Source organism: Hemicordylus capensis, chromosome 7 (assembly GCF_027244095.1).
Source record: "Hemicordylus capensis ecotype Gifberg chromosome 7, rHemCap1.1.pri, whole genome shotgun sequence".
NCBI lineage: Eukaryota > Metazoa > Chordata > Lepidosauria > Squamata > Cordylidae > Hemicordylus > Hemicordylus capensis.
In genome coordinates, this window is record NC_069663.1 from 31746495 (window position 1) to 31770813 (window position 24319).

The window sequence follows — 24319 nt, forward strand, 5'->3', positions numbered from 1 at the left end:
TTCCTGCCCAACCTGCCCACCCAGCCCTCGCGTTCATGAGAGCTGTGCTGCCTGCAGGCTGGCCATTCGTCAGGCAGAGCTCTACCTGCTCAGCTCTACGCTGGATGAGCTGGACCCTGGATTTCTCCTCATGCTCTCCTGAGCACATGCAGCCTGGTCATCTGTCTTCAGCACTGAGCCACCACAGCCTGCCCTCCATAGAGACATCTGGGTGTCTTGCTGAGAGAGCCCAGCCACCCACCTTCCAAGGTCACCCCTCTTGGGAGAGACTCCTCTCTGTATGCCTTCCTCCTGCAGGTTTGTCGCCCCCCCCCCCCCCGCTGCCACCCCCAAAAGAGCTTCCTCCCATCACAGGACCAGGAGCAGCAGTTCCAGTCCTGAGGAGGTTAAGCTCGCTGGCCTGTTGATTTGGTAACTATGGATGCCCAGGAGGTTCATGGGACGCCTTATAAAGAGCTTTGTCTGAGTGACACACACAGAAATCCAGGCACACTCTCCCTCCCCGGCTCAGAGAGACCTTGCTGCTGCTGCTGCTGCTGCTGCTGCTGCTTGCTTCGCTCTCTCTGACTCTTGAGCTGCATCCAGAGGATCCTGGCGGTTGATCAGACTGCCTCTCCTGCTGAACCGGCAGAGAAGAATAGCTGCTGGTGGCCATCGTCATCGGCCTGCTCTCCTGGAAGGGCCCAGAGAAGGGGAGATGGAGCCAGCAGAATCTGGGCACCCGGAAGGGAAAGGAACCCCCCCCAAAGACCCCATCAGCAAAGCAACCAATGGCGGAGGGAAGCCAAAGCAAGAGGACTGGCAGGATGCCAAGGCATTTTATGACAACCTGTCTCCGAAAAAGAAACCCAAATCGGTAAGAGAGAATCCCAGCCTCTTTTCCTTTCTTTCTTTCCTTCCTTCCTTCCTTCCTTTCTTGGGAGGGGGTTGGGGGAGTTGCTTGCCTGTTCACATCCTAAGTGTGTGTTTGTAAGGAAGACGACATGGTGTCTGGCTGGATGCAAAGAGGAAAACCATCCTCTAAGTAGTCCTAATCATGCCAGCTTAAGCCACCTGTTGAACCTCCTTGCTTAGCTGCCTCCACGGGTGGGATACAGGTAGCTCCATCTATCACTGCAGGGAAGTATCGCTCAGATGTGGAACTCCGGCTTGCATGGATCAGGGTCCAGGTTCAGCCTTTAGCTTAAAGGATCCCAGGTGGCTTCCCAGAGCTGGGAAAGACCCTTCTCTGCCTGAGACCCTGGAGAACCGCTAAGAATCCCAGCACTGCGGTCGTGAACACGATGGAATAAGGCCCCCACTTCATCTGATGCATTTTGTATGAACAGCATCCTCCTGATAAGTAGCCTTCATCCGAGAGGGCTCTTTCTCAGGGCTGCTCTTGCTTGCAGAGAGGATGCCCGCTGTGTGCAAGATAAAACTGCTGAAGGGAGTAAGGCTGTTTAGCTACAGACAGAACGTGCCCTCCTCCTGGGTGCCAAGGTCAGGAGCTTACTGGCTGAGATGCACATTCTGTCTGGTAGGATGCCTTTTCCCAAACTGCCTGGCAGGTACACACACAGATCACCTGTGAATATTACGGCTGTTTTGTCAAGGTGCAGAGAAGCGGAAGCTGCATCTTTGCCCAGGGGCTTCAATCTGGCACTCATCTCTTCCAGCCGCTTAAAAGGCCGTTTAGAAGCACGAGGTTGCTGCAGTCATAATCCCACTGGCTGTGGATATGGATAGAAAAGTACCATGTTTAGCGGGGGGGGGGGGATGCCCAGGTTTTCCAGCAAGTGAGTGAACAAACAGATATTCCAAGTAATGTTTCTCAGTGGTGTGTGAGATTAGAAGATCACCATCTTCTAAGATCACCATTTCCAGCCCTGCCACTGGGCAGAGTAAGCTGCCGACCTGAGGCTGCAGGTTTTCAACACCCATTAAAAGAGCAGTGGATGATTCATTATGATGACATGTTTACCGCTGAGAGGTACAATTTGCATGTTCCACCCCAGAAACCAAAGTGACTTGGGGTGGTCTTGGGTTCAGTGTCCCATTCTGGGCCCAATTCAAAGTGCTGGTTTTAACCTCTAAAGCCCTAAATGGCTTGGGACCGGGTTACCTGAGAGAGCGCCTTGCCCCATATGTCCCAACCCGGTCCTTAAGATCTTCTTGGGAGGCCCTCCTCCGGATGCCCCTGCCAAACGAGGTGAGGCAGGTGGCTACCAGGGAGAGGGCCTTTTCGGTGGTGGCACCCCATTAATGGAATAGCCTCCCCAGTGAGGTTCGCCTGGCTTCATCACTTTGTTCTTTTAGATGCCAAGTAAAGACCTTTTTGTTCACCCAGGCCTTTTTAAATTCTGATTTTCAGATTTGATCTGATTTCTAAACTAATTTTAAAATGGGGTCTTTAAGCTGCTCTGTATTGTACTTTGTATTTTCTTTTCACCTTTTTTGTCAATGATAATTTAATGTGTTCTGTTTTGTGTCTTAATCCTCTGTTGTCCACAGAACAATGTGTTACGGCGTAGCTAGCAAATAAAGTTGTTGTTTTTATTATTGTTATAGTTATAACTTTGCAGCCGCTAGGAACAGTCTGATTGGCACACTCCCCTCTCTACAAACACATATTGGAGTACAATATGCCAAGAATACAATCTGTGCAAGCCTCACGAAAATGAGCAGAAATAGCGCAGGAACGTGTAAGACCCATGAGCAATCACTCCAACTTCTTATCACTCCCACCCATCCCTTGCCGGAGATCATTTCTCTCTCACTGTACGAGCGAACCCAACACAGAATGGGTCCTGGAACAGCTGAACCTATGGAGCCGCCTTCTGCCAAGTCAGAATCTAGCTCAGTCTTGCCAGCCCTGACTGGCAGCCACTCTCCAGGGTGTCAGACAAAGAAGGACCTTTTCCAGCCCTAACTCAGTGCTGCTTGGAATTGACCAAGAAAGGGCTGAGAGAGATTCCTGCCTGCAGCCTTGGAGAAGCCGCTGCCAGTCTGTGAAGACAATACTGAGCTAGATGGACCAATGGTCTGACTCTGTATAGGGCAGCTTCTTGTATTTCTATGTTCTTCTGCATGCAAAGGCCTACCACTGCGCTGTACCCCACACAGAGCTGGAGTTCACACACACACACCCCATATAGTTGTATTTCTGCATGTGTCCCTTCCACTTTCTGTCCCCTCATAAAAAGCTAGCAGCAGAACTGGAGTCAGGGTTCAGCAGCCCTTGTCTTGCAGTCAAGAAAAAGAGCACTCTTGAGCATACATAGAGTGCTGCTCCCCCACCACTGAATGATCACCGGCTTAGGGAGAATGCCTTCAAAGTCTGAGGCTGAGCCAGGCTTGAGCCTGAGTACCTGCCCTGTGGTGTTGGAACTTGTGTTGCCCAATGGCAGAGTGCTGCAGGGACGGCCAAGGACGCCGTCCCGGTACTTTCCCCCCTCCCGGGTCTCAGGGGGGGACACAAAGCCTTCTTGGGGTCCATGTGCTGCTCTTGCTGTTCCAACCATTTATTGCCATTCTTCCTGTCTTAGGAGCAGAGGAAGCTGCCTTCTACTGAGTCAGACCCTTGGTTCATCTAGCTTAGTATGGTCTACACTGATTGGCAGCAGCTGTCCCTGATTTCAGGCTAGAATCTCTTCTACCTGGAGATGCTGCCCAGGACTGAACCTGGGACTGTCAGCATGCAAGTTGTGTTAGAGGTTGTTGATTTTTACCCACAATAGGTGAAACAGCAGAGCACTAAGGAATGAGCACACACTCCAGTTACAGAGTAGGTAGCAGAGGATGGTTCGGATATTGCAGCTGTTTAGAGAAAACACATGGAGATCCTTGTATGACTAAACACTAAATATTTAATGGTTAAATACACTTTGATAGGAAAGGCCTGTCTCTAATCTAAAGGACTACATAGTGGATAGGTAAGGAGAGAGAGAGAGATGTCTCCATCTGCTCTCTAGGAGGAAAGGAAGGATTGTGGCTCAGCACAGAAAGTGCTGCAGAGTCAGTTCAGGGGTCATAGAGTAGGGACAGATAGGGAGACCCTGACTCACTGTCTCTACTCCCAATGCCCCTAGTGGTCATTAGGACAGTTGGTGCAAAAGGTCGATGCACTGGAAGTTCATCTCCAACAAGTCATGCAGTGGACTAGTGTCAAGACATTCTAAAACCAATGACAGAGAATGCCCACTGCAATTCCTGGTTTCCTTCCAAATGGCCATGGAATGTACTGAATTTCCGAATGGCATTTGGAAATTCCATGCATTCCTATGGCCATTTGGAAGGAAACCAGGCATTGCGGTGGGCATTCTCTGTCATTCATTCTAGTCCATTTCCTAGAGTCTATCAGGGCTGTTCCACTTCGGACCTTCTGCAGATGTTGGCCTACAACTGCGCCCCTGGTGGCGCAGTGGTAAAACTGCCGCCCTGTAACCAGAAGGTTGCAAGTTCGATCCTGACCAAGGGCTCAAGGTTGACTCAGCCTTCCATCCTTCGGAGGTCGGTAAAATGAGTACTCAGAATGTTGGGGGGCAATATGCTAAATCATTGTAAACCGCTTAGAGAGCTTCCAGCTATAGAGCGGTATATAAATGTAAGTGCTATTGCTATTGCTATTGCTATAATCCCTGGCTATTGGCCACTGTGGTTGGGGATTACGGGAGTTGTAGTCCAAAAACAGCTGGGCGGCCTAAGCTGAGCAGGCCTGGACATGATCCTTGAGGTCTTGTAACATAATCTCCCAAATTGGCCAGCCTGCAGCCAATTTATCTAAGTGAGCAATGTATCTATTTAAGTGAGGGAAGGAGCCATTAGGATGGGTGTGGCTGGGAGGCAGTGTTCCCTGTAAGAGGGATTCCCAGATGTTGTTGACTACAACTCCCATAATCCCCAGCCATAGGCCGCTGCAGCTTGTTTGTAGTCAACAACACCTGGGAATACCCATGTTCCTACCTCTTGGGGCTACATCCCTGCCAATGGTCCACGTTGAGACTTCCCTTTGACACATGGCTTCTTTTTCTTCTTTGCCAGTTTTGCTGAATGAATGCAAGCATGCCTAATCCACTCTTATTCCCATCCCAAGAACTGTTCAGTTCAGACTTCCATAGAACCCCTGACAGATGCCCGCGGCCTGCAAATCTCTCCTCTGTGGTGCTTGCTGGCTGGGTGGAAGACGGGGTGTGTTCTCTGCTGCAAAGCCTAACTGAAATTGGTGTCACAGCTTCTGTCTCTGGGTACAGGTTGGCCTACAGCCGGTAAGCTCTGGAGTGAGCGATCAGGCAAAGGAATCATATCATGCACAGAGTAACCATTTTTGCAATCGCCGCAAAAATAATTCTGACAAACGCTCTGAATAAGGAAGCGATTCACTATTCAGGTGGCTGTTTTAGTCTATCGATTTACTGTGTATTGAAGTTAATCATTCTTTACAATGGAGCGAGGGCTTTGTTGAAATGGCCTATAGCTGACATGCAATAAAAATGACTTGACAATAAAAATGACATGCAATAAAAATGACTAGTGGGATTCGGGAACGCTAACTGCAATTGCAGGAGCATTTCCATTCCCCGAGGCCAGACTCAAACCCCAAACTCCAAGGATGTCATTACAGAACTAGGGATTTTGAAAAACTCTTGCGGGGGGGCGGAATTTTTGTGTACTCCCCAAAGAAAGTTTCTGGCTGGTGCTCCCGAATACGTTCTTCGTGCACTCTCCACGTTTCGTTCACCAGTGTACAATCTTCTACTCAGGATCAAGCTGGTGGCGGGGTGTGTGGGGAGAAACAGTTCTGTGTGTTTGGGTCAGAAACTGGCTGTGCATTGCACTGATTGGCTGTGAGCTTGTGATGTCACAGTTAGCCCACTTCGCTCCTCCTCGGCAGTAGCGGGGCATTGTAACCAGCCAGGGGTTAACTGCGCAGCTCTGCCTCCAAAGGAGGAGCAGCTGCCTCCGCTTCCCAGCAAGAGCTCAGGTTGCTCTACTCTCCCCCATGCTGGCTGCAGGCTGGCCATTTGTCAGGTAGAGCTGTGCGGTTAACTGCACAGCTCTACCTAAGGCAGGGTTTCTCAACGTGTAGGTCCCCAGATGTTATTGGACTTCAACTCCCATAATCCCCAGCCCCAGTGGCCTTTGGTTGGGAATTATGGGAGTTGAAGTCCAATTACATCTGGGGACCCACACGTTGAGAATCCCTGACCTAAGGAATGGCCAGCCTGCAGCCAATGCAGCTCTTGGGCGGGGGCGAGAGAGAGAGGAGCAACCCGAGTTGCTGCCAGGAAGCAGAGGCAGCTGCGCCTCCTTTGACGCCCCCCAGCCCCTCCACTGGCTTGTTCGGACCAGCTGCTGTGGGGCTCTAGGGCTGGGTGCATTCCAGCAGGGCTGGGAGAGCAAAGGTCTCCTTGGCTAGGAGGAGGATTGGCCGTCAGAGAAAGGCAGCCCCTTCTAGCCACCACCATGCCAGTCCGAGGCAAAGGAGATAACCCCGACTGACTCTTGGGGTACCTGAAAGACTAACCCCTTTCTTGCGGCAGGAGCTTTTGTGACTGCCTCCGCTTGATCAGGGGCATGAAGTTTGTCATATTAAAGGATGGGGGCTGGGGCAGGAATGATAAAGGGAGAGTCTCCAAATGCTATTGGTTTGTTAAATGAAACATCCTGAACATTGTGCCCCCCGCCCCGCCGTTTCCCGCAACCCCTCCCCACCCCCGGTTATATCTGGACTGCTGTCTGATAACAATCCTCCCCCCCATTTGTCCTGACAGCAACGTGTCTGGCGTGAGGCCTGTGTTTGTCCTCTCGGGGCTGGCCTTTGCTGCTGCCAGGGGCCTCTGGAACAGCAGGACTCCATATCACTAGACTACCAAGGTCCTGGAGGTTCCTGGCAGGCCAATGGTTTACTATCAGGAGCGGCTGATCCTAAAGCTCCGGAGGAGGGAGCCAAAGGAGGCACAGCTGCTTCTCCTTCCCGGAGCTCCGTTTGCTCCTCTTTCTCCTGCCTTATGCACTGCCTGCAGGCTGGCCACTCATCAGGTAGAGCTGCACAGTTAACCACCCACCCCAGCATTAAGGAGAGCTGTGCTGCCTGCAGGCTGGCCATTCATCAGGTAGAGCTGCACAGCTCTATCTCCAGTCTGCAAGCAGTGTGGCTCTCGGGAAGGAGAGGCAGCTGTGCCTCCTTCGGTGACCCCCTCCCCCAGCTCGTTAGGATGAGCTGTTCCTTTTTAATATAATGACCTCTATAATTTGAATACGACAGTCTGATTTAATTTGTTTTTATATACTACTATCTTGCCTTGTTGAAAACATTCTCCCATAGCAGCTAACAACAAATTTTAAAGTATTAACTAAAATCAATTTCATTGTATTTATTAAATAAATTTAGTAAATGTTGTTTATTAACAATACATTTTAAAATTACAACAGGCAGGCAAAAGAGTCAGAGCAAAAATTTCAACAGCTGCTCCATTAAAGATGTGCAAAATAAACAAGCAGGGAGAGGAAGGGCTTGTTGGATATTTCTGGGGAGGGAGCGCGGAAGATTCCCCCCCCCTCCACACACACACACACACACACACACACACACACACACACACACTGAGAAGGGCCGGCTCCTGGCACCTGACACCCAAAGAAGGTTGTTCCTTAGGAGAGCCAGCCTGCAGACCTCAAAACCTGAACAGGTCCATATGGGCAAAGTAGTCCTGACAGTTTCCTGGGGCATTTTCAGACAGAACGCTTTGCCGTGAGTTTGAATTTGCCCCAAAAGATCAACACAAAAAAGTGGAGATTTTTTTACCCTGGAAATAAATCAGGCTACACTCTAACATGCAATGAAAAACCCAAATTGTGTGTGAAGTGCTCCCCGATAGTTTGCAGGGACTTTGGGGTAAATCTGGCCAATATGTGGACGCACAGGACCATTCCGGAGGAGATATGAACTAAAAGCCCAGTGTGAAAAAGTTCCTGCGGACAAGCCCTTGGTCACTTCATGGGCTTACTCTGCTCCAGTTACTCTGACTGCTTTTTGCACACACACCTCACCCATTGCTTTTGACACGGCTTGCTTGGGTCCAGCCACTGATCTTTGCCCCCTGCTTCCGGGCTCTCCATCCAATCCCACCTGGCATCTTTCAGTTCCCAAAGGTGTAGAATGAGAGGAGGGAGAGGGAGAGGGAGAGACTGTCTTCCTGGTGGTTGGCAGGCAAAGGGCTTCCTCCCTGACAGCCCTGGCATCAAAAGTGCCGACTTTGCTCAGATCAGAATCCCAGAGGATGCCACCAAATCAGCCTCCTCACTGCCTCCATAATATTCCTGCTCAATGTAATCCTACCTCACCCCACCCCTGAAGAGAGGGGGGGAGGAGGAGGAGGCTTTCCAAGAGGAAACGCACTGACCCATTTGCCACCCCGGCCTCCTCCATATCAAAACTGGCAGGTTCTATCCAGCCAGCCCTTCCCCTCCCCTCCCCTCCCGGCCAGCCAGGGGCTGCTTTCTCAATCCAGACCTCTCACTGGCGCTCCCCTGACCTTGCACAACCTTGACAGTTGCCCGGAGGAGCCACGGGGCTTGCACAGAGGCCTCCTGGATCCTTGCGAGGGCTGAAGGTCAGCCCAGCACACGAAGGTCGCACCAGAGAGCCTGAGAAGGTTTCTCTGGCTCCCTTGAGGAGACCTGCCAAGGCAGGAGTGAGGTGGCTGCGGGCACAAGGGCGGGATGGTGATTCTGAACGCATGCGGTGCTGCAGAGGGGGAGACCATGCATGGCAGTGAGCAGTGCATCCATTGCGCCCCCAGCCCCCAGCCCCAGAGGGTTCCTCCTATTAGCAGAGGGCAGCAGGCCTCTCACTCCTTGGGCTCGCGGGCAGCTCTGCCCAGGCTGGAACACTGTTGTCCCTAGTGCAGTGACCTGTCCCTTTTCCAGGGCATGCAGTGACAGTGTGGGACAATGAAAGCTTCTCCTGTCAAATATCTGCCTGTCGAGGGGAAAGCCAGTAACCTATCACTCTGTTACTTGCAGGAAATTATACTGGGTGCCCCTCCGTGCCATCTGCTGTTCTGTCACTAGCTCTGACAGAGGAAGGGACATGATCAGTCAAATCCAGAGAAGCACTGGGCTGGCGCTTTTCCCAGGGCATGCACATGTGTGCACGGACGCACGCACACCCCCCCAAAGGGGTTTGAGCTGTTCTTCATCACTGCCAGTTAACAGACGAATCTGTCTGCCAGAGAAGGCTGACTAAACCGGCCTGTGCCCTTTTAAGAGCAATTAAACTCATATTTCAGCTAATTAGTAACAAATGGCGCCCAAGTTATTGATTAATGGGCGTCATAGTTAGCGAGGGAGCCCCCTCACTGGTTAATGACTGACCACCCTGAATTATGAAGAGTATAATAACATTTCATGTGGCCTTTTTGCAGGCAGGTTGGCGTCTCAGAGGGGACTTTTGCTAATTGTGCACGCAGAGTGGCCGAGGTCCTGCAAGGAATCCTGCCTCGCTCAGGGCGGCTGTGGGGGGTCGCTCAGCTTTTTTCGGATCGGCTTGCAGAGCTCTTGGGAAGAGCTTGGCTTTTGCATCAGGAGGCTCGGCTGGGCATCACAGTTTAACAAAGTGGAATTGATGGTTTGGGTGGGTGGGTGGGTGGGTGGGTGGGGGTTAACTGCAGGTGTGGCTTGTTCAGACTCTCCTTGCCCGCATCTCCACCCCACCCACCCACACTGCCTCCTTCCTTCTGGCCTCGCTTCACTGTGGCCTGGCGAGGCCGGAGGGAAGGCAGCAGCCATGAGGGGTAAGAAATGGGCAAGGTGAGTCTGAATGAGCCCCACTGGCAAGTGAAGGCAGGCAGAGGCCCAGCGCAGAGCTGGAATGCCGCCTCTGCGGAGAAACCAGCATCTTGCCATTTGAAGCTGCTGCTGCTGCTGCAGGCGGAAGTTTGTGTCCAAGTGACACTCTCCTGGGTCACTTTCTTCCTTTGCTTGCTTGCTTGATTTCTTATACTGCCCTTCCAAAAATGGCTCAGGGCGGTTTACAGTGTGCGACTCTTTTGGTGATGCCTGACTGAAAAGCTGCTCTTTCCCCAGCGGGCGCATCTATTGCACAGAAACGGCATCCCCCCTCCTTTGAACCCAGCAAGGCCAGGCATTGCTCTCTGGGCTTCCTGCCGCCGATCCACAGACTGCCAGGCAGGCAGGCAGGCAGCCTGAGAGCCAAAGGTGCCAGTCTCAAGAGGATTGGGGCTGCTGCGGTTGGGGCTGCTGGGCCAGATCCACAGAAGGGTCAGCTCAGAGGCCAAGGGGGGGGGTGACCAAGATGCAGGGAAGCAGCAGGCAGGCAACCCCCTGGGAAGGCGCAGGGCGGGGGAGCAAGAGACAGGTGGGGGGGGAGGCAGAGAGCCCTAAAGCAGCAAGACTGGGCAGCTACAGGCAGACTGGGAGGGGCACGGCAGGCCAAGGCAGTGACAGAGTCCAAGTCTACTCTGTACCATTTGCACAAACGGCTTCTCCCAAGGGAGCCCGAGGCAGACTTTTCAGCTCCAAGTAATTTGACAGTCCCTCCCGTAAGGCAAAAAACAGAGCACCCTCCTCAACTCCAATTTCCTCTATTGCTTTTGGTCCCTTTCCAAGGCTCTTTTGCTGACTCTGTCCCTGATTCATTGAATGCTGCCCATTCATAGGAGATGCTTAACAGGCAGGAGTGGCTGGTCCTAACAAGCTGGGGGGGGGGGGAGGCGGGGCGCAGCAGGAGGCACAACTGCCTCTGCTTCCCAGAGCTCCGTTTGCTCCTCCCCCCTGCCGCGCTGTCTGCAGGCTGGCCATTTGTCAGGTGGAGCTGCACAGTTGACCGCACAGATCTCCTTGCCGAATGGCCAGCCTGCAGGCAGCACAGCTCTCATGAGCGCTGCGGGGGGGGGGGGCAGGAGAAAGAGAGAGCAGAATCAGCTGTGCTTCCTCTGGTTCCCGCCCCCCCCTCCCCACGGTTCGTTAGGATCAGCCACTCCTCTTAACAGGATGAGCTGCTGCCCCTCCTGTTTGTTTGTTTGTTTGTTTGTTTAACATATTTTTACACCATCCCAAACTCACGTCTCTACAACAAAGCAAACAAAAACAAAAAAGTTGAAACATTAGTTAAGACAAATGACAACAGAAAAATTAAAACATCAGTTAAAAAAAAATCAATGATAGAGAAAAAGTTAAAACATTTAACTTTATTAATTGATCATTCCTGTTATTGAATGGAGGGAGTTGGCACCCTGTCAGGGCTGCCAATTCCACATCAAAGACATCCTAAGCAGGAAAAAATGTAAAAAGAATCATAAATAGTAATTAAAAAACAAAGGGGCCATGTTTCCATTTCTTCATCATCTTCTTCTTCTTTACTTAGGAAAATGAAATAACACAAACTTTTCAAATTACAAGCATAAAACAAGGTTTACATGTCCAAAGACTTCTATAAGTACTTGTCATTTTTCACTGTACTCGCAACATCACTGAAAACAATGCCGATGGGTCCTGAGAGACCCTAGAGCAGCGTTCTTCCCTGCAAGGTCTGGGGGGGGGGCCGGTGGCAGCCCCCATCAGTGCTAGGTGCAGGTCCCAGACTAATGGTTTACTGGGCCTGTGTGAAACCTTGGCCAAAATGGAATCTTCTGCACAGTCCCCTGGCATCATGCAGAGACGATCATTCTCACCATGCAGTTTTCTGCCCAGCGCAGGGGGGGGGGTTGCACCCTTTTAAGGAGAAGGGAGCCCTCTGGATCCCCTTTCCCATCTTGGGTGGTGTGCATGGAGTGCTAGAAAGCGTAGCCCTTCTCAGCACTTCCCTCCTAGAACTCTTAAGGGAGGCTTCGTCTCTCTTAAAGGGCCCTCCCAGCACTGAGAAAAAGCGCAGGGCTGCAAAAACGGCTCTCCCACCGAAGGTTCTTTTTGCCCAAGTGGCCCCTGCTTGAAAAGTAGTGAAGATCACTGCCCCAGTCAGTGCACCCCTTGGCACCCTTCTCTGTTCACTCTGAGCTGCCTTCTAAAATCCAGACGGGGTGGGGGGAGAGAAGCAGCAATGCTAGGCACCACCGGGGAAGGAAAGGGGGTGCATGTGGGGGGAGGCCCCCGGGGTGCTTGACATGGCAAGGCTCTGTGCAAGGGGTGCAGGTAGAGCCCTGCCCCCTTGGGATCCTCAGGCACTGGGGAGGCGGGGGCTTGGGGAGGCCCTGCTGGTTGCATACACGTGAACGATGAACTTACATGCCATAAGAATGGTCCTGCCGGACCAAGGTTCCCTCAGCTTCTAATAGCAGCCAGCGAGATGCTTCTGGGAGCTCACTAGCAGGGCGTGAAGTGGATGGCCGTCTCTTCTTGCTGGCCCCTGGCATCTGGTATTCACAGGTAGCCTGCCTCCGCACATGGAAGTTCCAAAGGGCACTTCCATGGCTGTCACTCATGGATTACAGCTGTCAATATTAAGAGACCCACTCTTAATGAAACGGGGCCCTGCTTTGCCTCTCTGCTCTGTCGTGCAGCCAAAGCCTCAACACGCCATCACGATCGCAGTGTCGTCACGAGCCCTGTTCCGGATGGAGGAGGAGCAGAAGATTTACAGCGAGCAGGGCGTGGAGGCATACGTGAAGTACCAGCTGGACCATGAGAACGAGCCCTTCCTGCCAGGAGCGGCCTTCCCATTTGTCAAGGTCAGGTCCTTCCCGGATCCTTCTTTTTTAAAAAAATTCCAGATAAAAGTGCCAGGATCTGGGTTTAAGTTATAGCAGCATAAAGCAATTGCTGCCACTTGTCATATGTTTAGTGCTTGTAGAGGTTTCCTGAAGGATGATGATGATGATGATGATGATGATGATGATGATTACATTTTATATCCCGCTCTTCCTCCAAAGAGCCCAGAGCGGTGTACTACATACTTGAGTTTCTCTTTCACAACAACCCTGTGAAGTAGGTTAGGCTGAGAGAGAAGTGACTGGCCCAGAGCCACCCAGCTAGTTTCATGGCTGAATGGGGATTTGAACTCAGGTCTCCAGTACTCTAACCATGTGAAGCACAGCTTAGTTGCAACTTGCCCTCCCTGCTGTTCTGGTTAGGAACATAGGGACATAGGAAGCTGCCACATACTGAGTCAGACCCTTGGTCTATCTAACCCAGTATTGTCTTCACAGACTGGCAGTGGCTTCTCCAAAGTTGCAGGCAGGAATCTCTCTCAGCCCTATCTTGGAGATGCTGCCAGGGAGGGAACTTGGAACCTAGATGCTCTTCCCAGAGCGGCTCCATTTCCTGCTGAGGGGAGTATCTTCCTGTGCTCACCCTTCTGGTCTCCCATTCATATGCAACCAGGGTGGACCCTGCTTAGCTAAGGGGACAGGTCATGCTTGCTCCCACAAGACCAGCTCTCCTCCTCCATGGCTGGACGTGCGCTTTGGCCCAGGAGAGGATGGAGTGCACACCTGGTCAAATGAAGCCAACAAGCAACAAAACAAAAAAACAAAAAGGATAAAAGATCCACAAAATCTAGGGGAAGGGTTTGCCTTGCAAATTGTTGGCAGTCTTGCTGGGCATGGGCACTCACTCTGGCTCTCTGGGGCTGCACAAAAGCACCACACAACTACAGAAGAATTAGCAACAACACACAAAGGAAGCACACAGTGGTGTTTGCAGGAACGGGGGCTTGGGAGAGAAAGAGACATGCTGTTTGTCACTGTGTGTGCCACAGGCCATGGCCCCAGGGCATCCGTGATGCTCCCGCAGGCAGGCAGCCTGGCCATCCAAGGGGTGAGGGGGTGGAGGGGCTGCCCCTCCCAGGATTGTGCTTTGAGTGCTTAGTCAGGGCTCTGCTCTTTTGCAACAGAAGCACAACCTGAGGGAGGGTTTGCCCTAAAGCTCTGCCTGATCTGATCGGCGTCTGAGATTTGACAAAAGAACTTCTGGTTCTGTCCTCAAGAGCAAGAGAGCACAAGCCACGGCCTCCTTCCAAGGAGCAGCCCTTCAGCTACCCTCTCCCCACTTCTCTAGGGGAGGAGAGCTGGTCTGGTGGTAGCAAGCATGCCTTGTCCCCCTAGCTAAGCAGGGTCTGCCCTGGTTGCATATGAAAGGGAGACTTGATGTGTGAGCCCTGGAAGATATTCCCCTCAGGGGATGAAGCCGATCTGGGAAGAGCAGAAGGTTCCAAGTTCCCTCCCTGGCAGCATCTCCAACGAGATAGGGCTGGGAGAGAGACTCCAACCTGCAACCTTGGAGAAGCCGCTGCCAGTCTGTGAAGACAATACTGAGTGAGATGGACCAATGGTCTGACTCAGTATATGACAGCTTCCTATGTTCCACTGGTCAGTTTGTCAAGGTGCTGAGCAGATGGGAGGCACTTCCCCTGTTCACCTTCATCCCCTCTTGGCCTGGGGGGTGGGGTGGAGAATAGGGCTTCACGACTTAGGTGGCTTCAACAGTGGAAGAGCATCTGCTTTGCATGCAGAAAATCTCGAGTGCAATGCCTGGTAGCATCTCCAGGGGGGAATACACCTGTCTGAAACCCTGCTGCTGCCAGTCAGTGTAGGCAATACTGAGCTAGATGGACCTATGGTCTGACTCAGTATATGGCAGCTTCCTATGTTCCTAACACAAGCCTTTTTAAAAGGTCTCTTCTTGTCTCCAAAATGGGAGCTAATTGTTAGGAGAAGGTTTGTTGGCATGGAGTTCTGTTTGGAATGGAAAAGCCATTTAAGTTTGGGGAAGGTGACACATTCCACCCACCACAAGCTAAGGGGCGTGTGCATGTGCACACATGCGTAGGAAGAAAAGCAGCAGCTGAGAGTTGGCTGGCTGAAGGCACCCTGAGATGCAGAGAGGTCTCTCTCCAGGGATCTGATGTGATCGTGACTGAAAGCAGGGCATCCCCTATCAGTAACTCCACTGATGCTCTATTTGTATATCAGTAGACAGAGGAAATATAAGGCCATTAATTCTCTCGAATCCTAAGGAAACCAAAGTCAAGTAAACCCACCGTCAACCAAACTCACCCCCTGTCTATGGCAGTCTGTGGACTTCTCAGAGGCATCTGGTGGGCCACTGTGTGAAACAGGATGCTGGACTAGATGGGCCTTCTTGGGCCTGATCCAGCAAGGCTGTTCTTGTGTTTGTTTGTTTTATTACATTTATATTCCGCTCTTCCTCCGAGGAGCTCAGAGCAGTGTACATGGTTATTTTTATCCATGTTCAAGGTTGTTGTGAGGTTGGTTGGGCTGAGAGATACATGACTGAACCAAAGTCACACAGTGAGTTTCATGGTTGAATGAGGATTTGAACTTGGATCTTCCTGATCCTAATCCAACACTCTAACCACTATGCTATGTTGGCTCTTGTTCTTATTCTTAAGTAAGTAGCATGAGCTACTTACAGAAGTGCAGTGCATGCAACAGGATGTACAAACAGATCCTTTGATTGGCATGCTTTTGACATGTGAGTAAAGAAAGTACCTGAGAGGTAAGCTGTGTGTCTGTCAGTGAGCACTGACAGTTTTTACAGTTCTCCCCTGTCCCCTCCAATTTCTTCATTTAAGGGAATATCCGGTTCCAGACTGAACTGGAATTTCCCTCAGGGCAGGTATCTGGGAGGAACACACACCCTGGACAGCTCTAAGGAAAAAGGAGTCAGGACCACAGACAGCTCCTAGCAAGAACATAAGAGAGCTGGGCATAGCAACATGAAGGACGTTGCTCCAGCGGCTTCATGGAGCAGACGTCTGGTCTGGATGGCTGCTGCCCAAGCAGAGCAAATTGGCCCTACCTCTTCCCTAGGGACCTGGCCTGATTTTCTAAGAGCTGGCACTGGAGTGCTTCTACTTGAACCTACAGGTCCTCAGAGGATAACTAAGTCAGAGGATGAAGGCAGGCCCATGTTTTCAAGTCATGGTGGTGATGCTGGCTCTGGGTCCTGTGGGAAATCCCGGCGGTGCAGGGTTGTCCAGGAACTTGGCCATAGGGTTTCCCCATCCTGTCTCTTTCCCTGGAGTGTATCCCGCATCCCTCAGTGAGGGGAGGTGGACAGATCATTACAGGGAGTGAGCTAGAGATCTTGCCTGGATCACTCCCCATCTTGACTCTCCAGGCCCTGGAAGCTGTCAACACTCAGCTGCGGGAGCTCTACCCAGAGAGCGAGGAGCTCTTCGACATCGTCCTCATGACTAACAACCATGCTCAAGTGGGTGTCCGCCTGATCAACAGCATCAACCATTACAGTGAGTAACTGGGAGAAGCTCGACAGGAGGCACCCAAGTAGCCAATGGGCAATGGAGTGTCTGGTGCTGAGAATGACTGCAAGCCCTACGCTGCTGTGTGTAGAGAGCCCTTCATGCTGGGGAAGGGGATGATATTTGCCCCAGCAGCAGGAAGAGACCTTTTACATTAACAGAAGAATGAGGAACAATTAGCTGTGCTGTGGGCCCCTCTCGGGAGAGCACTGAGGAGGGGGATCCTGGGGTTCCCCCATGACAATTTCTGACACACCTGGAGGGTCCCTCAAGGCTCATCAGAAATGGTCACAGGCTAACTTACACCTCCCCCAACACTCCCCCTACAGAGACCCATATATCGTCTCTTCTCCTTCTTTTTGCTAAGTAAATCACGGAGAGAACTTTTGGTTGAAGAGAGTAATTAATAAAACATTAATAAGGCTATGTCTACACTACAGACTTCTTTTGTTTTTGTGCCAATTCATTGGTCATGGCCAGAGGCACTCTTACCCCGAGGTTGAAGTCCAGGGCCTTCAAACCCCCTGGGGGCCCCCAAATCTGTCCAAGGTGGTGTGGTCATGTTGAAAATATGTTAAAAATCCTGTGTGGGGCGGGGTCCAGAAGGCTTTAGGTCCAGGCTCCAAAATTACCTAGGGGCACCTCTGGTCATGGCTCTCCAGCCCCACCCAAAGAAAACGGGGAATTGCCGTTTGGTGGGAGTGCTGGGGATACTGTTAGAGATTCTTTTTTCAGCCCTCACTAGTCCCTGGGGATGGACTAAGTCTGTAGTGTGGATGCCACATCCGTTCGCCAGGAATCCCCCAGCTGGGAAGGCCAGATGGTCAGAGAAGGGAAGGGAGGGGATCCAGGCAGTGGAAGCAGGAGAGGGAGCAGCCAGCCCACCACGCTGGTCATCCTGTCCGGTCTTCTCTCTGATTTTTTTTCCATCTTTGTGCGGAATGAGTTTTGTTCTGGGCAGCAGTATCGAGGCAGTGTGCGTGTACGTATATTCAGAATAGGACCTTCCTGATTCCATCTGAGCAGGATCTATAATTAACTGAGCGGACATTAAAAAAGCTTTTGTGCACGTGCGCACGCCTTAGAGGGAACACAGATCCTGTCCCATCTGGAGGTGCAGGGACGGGCCATAGCAGTGTGACTCCTTCTGCCTGTCTGTGCTTTCCAGGGTGTGGCTCTCTCCTTCTCCCTTCCAGATCTGTTCATCGAGAGGTTTTGCATGACAGGTGGGAACAGCCCCATCTGCTACCTGAAGGCCTACCACACCAACCTGTACCTGTCGTCCGACTGTGAGAAAGTGAGTGAGGCCATAGAAGAGGGTGAGTGAGTGATTACGTTGGCTGGTGGAGGTCTGAGGGGGTGGCATAAATTAAAGATCCAAGCCCCAGGACCACAGCCCCCCTTTTCATAATTAAACTCCATCATACCCCCCAGAAATAATTGTGTAAGTTCTTAAAAGTCTCTAATATTATCATATAGCAGCTATGACGGTGGAATCAACAGAGAGCTCGTTGAGGCTAGGAGCTCTCTCCCATGCTCTGCGTAGGTGCCTCCACTGCAACACTGCCTTTCTGGTAGAGGTCATGGAGGAGGGGGGTGGCTGGTGAAATCTGGGGCTCTGAGCAGTTCGTTGGGGGCCCGTGCCCCATTTGCCATCCCCAATGATGCCCCTGGACATTTCCGATAGGAAAGAGAGGCTGCACACTGGAACTTTGATCGCCATGCATTGCTTCCCCAAGAGCGATGTAGCTCTGCCCGTGCAGTCCCAGAGACATTTTGAACTTTGCCATCATTGGTTGCATAGGCCATGTGGGATTTGGGCGGCCCCGTCATGTCCTGCAGTGATGTGGCACATCAGTCCTGTGGCACAGACTCACTCAAAGGTGCAAGATTAGGTCACCAGGTGGAGGTCAGGCTGCAGGGGCTGGCCTCTGAGGGTCAAGTGTAGCCGTGGTCAGCAGGCCGAGGTCAGGAACCAGAAAGTCACAGTCCATGCATGAAAAGCAGGAGTCGAGGTCAGGCAGACCACGGTCAAGAGCCAAGGAACACAGCAAGGAGCAGGCAGAAGAGAAGGCCAAGCCAGTTGGGGTGAAGGACCAGGAATCAGAGCTATGCAGGCGCAGGGCTAGGAGAAGAGAAGGCTGTTCCAGCAAGGAGCCTGGATTGAGCCCTGCTCTTTGTCTCCTGCTGCTGCCTCTGGCTCCAACCTCATCCCTCCAGCAGCAACTGCCAGAGTCAAAGCAGCCGTGCCTTATTTCTCAGGCGTTGACTTCAACAGGGTTGAGGAACTCCCATCTCAGCTGGCTGGTCCTCAGACGAAGCCCCTGAGTCTGAAGGTGCAGGCAAGGGGGTGTCCTCTGGCTGTTACGGAGGAGGTGGGACGGGTGGGTGAGGTGGGGGCTTCCCATGCAGAACTGTCCGTATCCTCCCCGATATGTGGGGCTTCAGGACCCAGGATCATGACAGGCTGACGACATGCTCATGAGCCTTGCCAATGCTGGCCATAATGGCAATGGAGGGGGGGTCACCATCTTGGGGCATCACACCTTCTCAGGGTGCGAGAAGTCTTTGCAGGATCAGTGCTTGGGAGGCCAGCTTTGCCCAGAGCAGCCACTCCAGGGTGCTTTCCAGATTAGACCCTGCAACGGGGTCACAACGAATCTCTGAAGTGTGCTTCCGCACTTCTTGTGTTATGACACCGCAGACCCTACATGGACAGCAGGCTGCCATTCATATTTCCAGTGCCTTGTTTCGAATTTAATCGCTGCAATATAGTGCTATGACGTGTCTCCAGCGTAAAGAAGTTGCTGTTTTGAGGGGTTGTTAGTTTTCGTGAGACTGCTCCCCCTGCTGGGCACTTTGCTATTTACGTTTTCAATGTGATTTGCCGGAATGGAAGCATTTCCCCTCTACTGAGCGGCTCATCGGGACAGTGCCCAGGCTAGGACAGCAGCTGCCCCCCACCTCTCAGCATTTGAGGGTCATGGGGTTGAGCTGTTCTGGCTTGGTGGTAGAAGCCTGACGAGAGCTCTCCCCATTCAGAGTCAACTGGCGGTGCCACTTGCCTCCCCACTCCTTCCAGCGGTTTCATTTTGCCCCCTTTCAACACAGCTCCTGTAGCATTTGGAAATGTGCACACCTTTAAGCTGGAGCAGCTCATTCTAAGGAGCCGGGGGGGGAGGGGGCACCAAAGGAGGCACAGCTGCCTCTCCTTCCCAGCAGCTCTGCTCCTCTCCCCACCCCCAGTGATAATGAGAGCCATGCTGCCTGTAGGCTGGCCATTCATCAGGTAGAGTTGTGTGGTTAACCATGCAGCCCTACCTGATGAATGGCCAGCCTGCAGGCAGCGTGTGGGGAAGAGAAAAGCAAATGGAGTGGCCAGGAAGGAGAGGCAATTGTGCCTTGTTTGGCGCGCACACACACACACACACACACACACACACACACACACGGCTCACTTGGGCAAGTTGCTCCTGCCTTTAACTAACATATTTTTCAAAGCAGTGTTTAAAGTGAGGGCATCAGTGAGTTGGGGCAGTGGGGAAGTAACTTGCCTAGGGAGCAAGAGGTTGCCGGTTCGAATCCCCACTGGCATGTTCCCCAGACTATGGGAAACACCTATATTGGGCAGCAGCGATATAGGAAGATGCCGAAAGGCACCATCTCATACTGCATGGGAGGAGGCCATGGTCAACCCCTCCTGTATTCTACCAAAGACAACCACAGGGCTCTGTGGGTGCCAGGAGTCAACACCGACTTGACAGCACAACTTTACCTTTACTTATCCGTGGGTTTTCCTTCTGGAAGGCCAAGGGCAGCCTCAACTGAAGGACATAGCCCTGCTAACTGAGCAGAGAGACACCTTCTGAAGTGGTGACCAGGGGAGAGCAACTGGCCCCCCTAACTATCCAACCCCAGCACACCATCTCTCCCGTGGCTGTTGTTGGTGTCTACCGTATGTTTCTTTTTAGACTGTGAAGCCCTTTGGGACAGGGAAGCATCTTTATTCTTTTGGGTCTGTGCACACTTCTTTGAGAACTTTGGTTGGAAAGCGGTATATAAATATTCACAACCATAATAGCCGGGCTCTGGAGCAATGCTGCTGGAATCTTGTCCTTCCTTCCTTCCACACACCAGGAATTGCTGCTGCCACCATCTTCAGCCCCAACAGGGACGTGCACGTCTCCGAAAACCAGCTGCGTGTAGCCTTCGATGGGGACGCTGTGCTTTTCTCTGATGAGTCTGAGCAGATCGTGAAGGCTCATGGCCTTGACAAGTTCTTCGAGCACGAGCAGACCTATGAAAACAAGCCGCTGGCTCAGGTATGGTTGCAAATATATGGCAGCCGTGGCTTGCCCTGACGAGCCCGAGGGCACAGCTGCCTTTGGCTTCCGGCAGCCTGAGTGCAGCTGTTTCTCCCATGAGTTAGCGAGAACCGTACTGCCTGCAGACTGGCCATTCATCCGGGAGAGCTGTGCGGACTTAGCCTGCAGACAGCACAGCTCTCATTCATCATCATCATCATCATCATCATCATTATTATTATTAATTCAATTTATATTCCGCTGTTCCTCCAAGGAGCCCAGAGTGGTGTACTACATACTTGAGTTTCTCTTTCACAACAACCCTGTGAAGTAGGTGAGGCTGAGAGAGAAGTGACTGGCCCAGAGTCACCCAGCTAGTTTCATGGCTGGAGGGGGATTTGAACTCGGGTCTCCCGGGTCCTAGTCCAGCACTCTAACCACTACACTACACTGGCTCTCATTCATGAGGGAGTGGGCAGGATGGGAGAAACAGGCACAGTTGGGCTGCCAGGAACCAGGAGCAACTGCGCCTTGTTTGGCGCCCCCTGGCACATTAGGATGAGCTGCGGCTGATATATGGACGTGCTTCATGGGGGGGAGGTGGTTGGCTTGCTTGCTTGCTTGTAATGTCATATCTACCTTGCAAACTGAGATAAGTAAACAAAGCTTGGTATGCATGTTCACAATAGAGTTTTGTGAAGCTATTCACATGCGCACCCAAAACTGGGCTATGAAAGCCCAGCCTGGTTTTTGGTGTGCATGTGTGCCACCGGGAGCCATGTGGCTCCTGGCAGCCGCGCGGTGGCGAGCCCCCTTAGGGAGCCCTCTGCTTAGTCCAGGCATGGGGTGCCCCCAAAGCAGGCTAAATGCTCATATGTTGGTGCATCTGATTGGTATGTGTGTTGGTTCAGCTTCTTCATCAGGTACAGCTTCGTGTGGTGCCTACACACAAGTAGCCCCCTGACCGACACGGGAGGCTCTCCATAATGCACCGTGCACTTGCCTCCCGGCCCCCAAACCTCCCTGCTCCCTCCAATCCAGCTGCCCACCAACATGGACAAGATCGTCTGCAGGACATTTTTCACACGGGGCCTTTGAAGCCTCTTGCATCTCCTCCAGAATGGAAGGGGGGGGGTTGTTCACATATCGGCCAGATTTACCCCGAAGTCTCTGTGACTTATCGGGGAGCACCTCACACACAATTTGGGTTTTTCACGGCACATTTGAGTGTTGCTTGGTTTATATCCAGGGTGTTTGTTTTTTTAAAAAAAAACCCTACTATTTGCATCAATTTGGGGGGACAACTTTGAGTTCGCAGTAAAGCCTCCCAGTAAACTCACGGCAAAGCCTGCTGTGTGTCAAAGTCACTGGGGAACCGGCTTCCCGCGGCTTCCTGCCCTTGCCCCATCTGAGCCCATTCTCCAGTCGTGGGAATGGGCTCCTAGTCTCAAAATCAAAAAGTGGCTCTATCCAGCCATTTACAAGGATAAGAAGAAAAACATGGAGCCTGTATAGTACTGTATGAGGAGGTGTTTGGTTTTTTGGTTTTATTTTAAATGGCAGCACTAGTGAAGTATCTGGACTCTGTCATGGAATACCCACCCGTGACGAATGCCTGGGGCACTCCTTGTCGATCTTGGCCACCGTTGCGGGGTCTAGAGGGGTCTTCTCCTGTGATGTGGAGCTCTGGCTGACAGGGTCGGTTTGCTTTTCCAGGGGCCACTGAAGGGCTTCTTGGAAGCTCTTGGGAAGCTGCAGAAGAAGTTCTACTCCAAGGGTTTGCGCCTGGAATGCCCCATCCGCACCTACCTGGTCACAGCCCGGAGTGCTGCCAGCTCGGGAGCGCGTGCTCTAAAGACTCTCCGGAGCTGGGGACTAGAAACAGACGAGGCCCTCTTCCTCGCTGGCGCCCCCAAGGGCCCCTTGCTGGAGAAGATCCGCCCCCACATCTTCTTTGACGACCAAATGTTCCACGTGGAGGGGGCAAAGGAGATGGGCACCATTGCAGCCCACGTGCCATATGGGGTGGCACAGAAATACAGGCGCTCGGTGCAAGGGAAAGCAAGTCAGAACAGCAAGTAGCCGTGGATGGTGGGACTGGACTCATCCGACCTTTCCGATGTGGAGATCAATGTTTCTCTTGCAGGATGAAAAGTCTGGAGCATCTTCTGTTACGAGAACCAAAGGGGTTCCAAGGGCAGGCATCTTGTCTGGGGGAAGCCTCCTGCTGCCCATATGTTTGGGCACTCTCTGGAAATGCCCCTTGGCTTCATGCTTCTCACTTCCACTGTGTCCACCCGTCATGGCCAGTGTCTGTCGGGGGTCCTCAGTGTCACTCCTGCTCCCACTCATATGATGCTTCAAGGTTGTTTTTGCTCCTAGATGTCCGCGGTGTCTAGAGCCCTCCAATGGCCTGTTCTGCTGTAGGAGAGTTGTTTGTATTCCACCACTGTGCTGTGCAGCATTTGCTAGAGGTGCAGAATCCAGCACTGTGAACAATTCCAGCTGTCATCACCTTCTGTGTGTCTTCTTAAAAGGCCATTCCTCGCTCTTACGACTGCAGAGATAAGCTCGAAAGCTGGTGGCTGATGCCCGATGAAACCTCAGGAGCTACTTTGTGCCATACAATAAGGCTTATCTAGGCACACAGTCCCGTTTCACACACACACACACATACCCTAACATAACATGTTCCCCAGGCCAGCAGTAGACAACTCCAGAGCAAAAGTGGAGAAATCAGCCTTTGCTCAGACTAGGCCTCCTGGGTCATCGAACTCCTGAAATATGGATCAGGCCCCTCTTCTCTCCCCAGGCAAGGGTGGGGAGACCCAGACTGCCTTTGCAGAGTCCGTTTTCTTGGGAATAAAGATATAAAGAGAGAGAGAGAGAGAGAGCAGATGTTGTCCGTGATGATCTCTTTATTAGTTGATATAATGGCAATGCAATACACATGATGGATCTGCTACAATACTTCTCTCCAGACCATTTTTATTGCATAAATTAAAACATAGAAAGAGGGAATTGCAACAAAGAACAGACATTTTGCCGTATATACATCAGCTTCAGTGTTCTATATCCCGCTGTTTAAAATCCACACGTATATCCAAGACATTCCCCCAATCTAAACACCTGAGTAATACATAGCAAATGGGGGAGGAGAGAGGAGGAGAAGGTTGATGACTCACAGCTATGCCTGGTTATCCTTGACATTGAGAGAGAAAAACCTAGAAGAGGGAGGGTATGGCACAAGAATGTTATTTGCACCCTTTAATAGCCTATGTACTTTCCCTCATTTCTTCTTTGCCGTTATCCTCTGGCCGTAGTTTATCCAAATATAATGCTTCCCTTATCTTCTTTTTAAGATAAGATCTCTTTATTTACAAGTTGAGTAGAAATAACCGGATTGTGGAATATCCTCTTCCCAAAAACTTTGGAGGTCTGGTCCAAAGAGCGCCACTGGGCATGTAAAGAGTGCCACTGAGCATCTTAGTGTGTGTATGAGGGTGGTGTGTGTGACTGAAATGGCTGAGGCAGGGGAAGGAAGAGGCTAACCCAACAGAAGTCCAACACAGAAGCAACTGCGCATGTGCTTTGTAACAGGGCTTATAGCCTGGCCAGGCTGCCCAGATGTGAGGACACCAAAGGCCTCTTGTGAAAGATAAACAGCATCCCTGGGGTTTGCCATTCTGAGTCATGATGACGATTCCACAATTCCTTTCCTGATTAGCTTGGTGTATTCAAAAAAAGAGGGATCAGGAAGAGAGCCTGGAGGCTATGCCTTGAGGTCCAGGCT

At 51.8% G+C, this 24319-nt stretch overlaps 1 protein-coding gene across 1 annotated transcript; it reads left to right on the forward strand.

The window, feature by feature from the left end:
- Positions 1 to 377: 377 nt before the first annotated feature.
- NT5C1A (5'-nucleotidase, cytosolic IA) lies at positions 378 to 23875 on the forward strand. Its single transcript, XM_053268505.1, has 6 exons — positions 378 to 856; positions 12501 to 12668; positions 16081 to 16210; positions 17419 to 17541; positions 20360 to 20544; positions 22243 to 23875. Exons 1-6 carry the CDS (start codon positions 698 to 700, stop codon positions 22606 to 22608), a joined length of 1131 nt encoding a protein of 376 aa, XP_053124480.1. The 5' UTR covers positions 378 to 697; the 3' UTR covers positions 22609 to 23875.
- Positions 23876 to 24319: the final 444 nt, after the last annotated feature.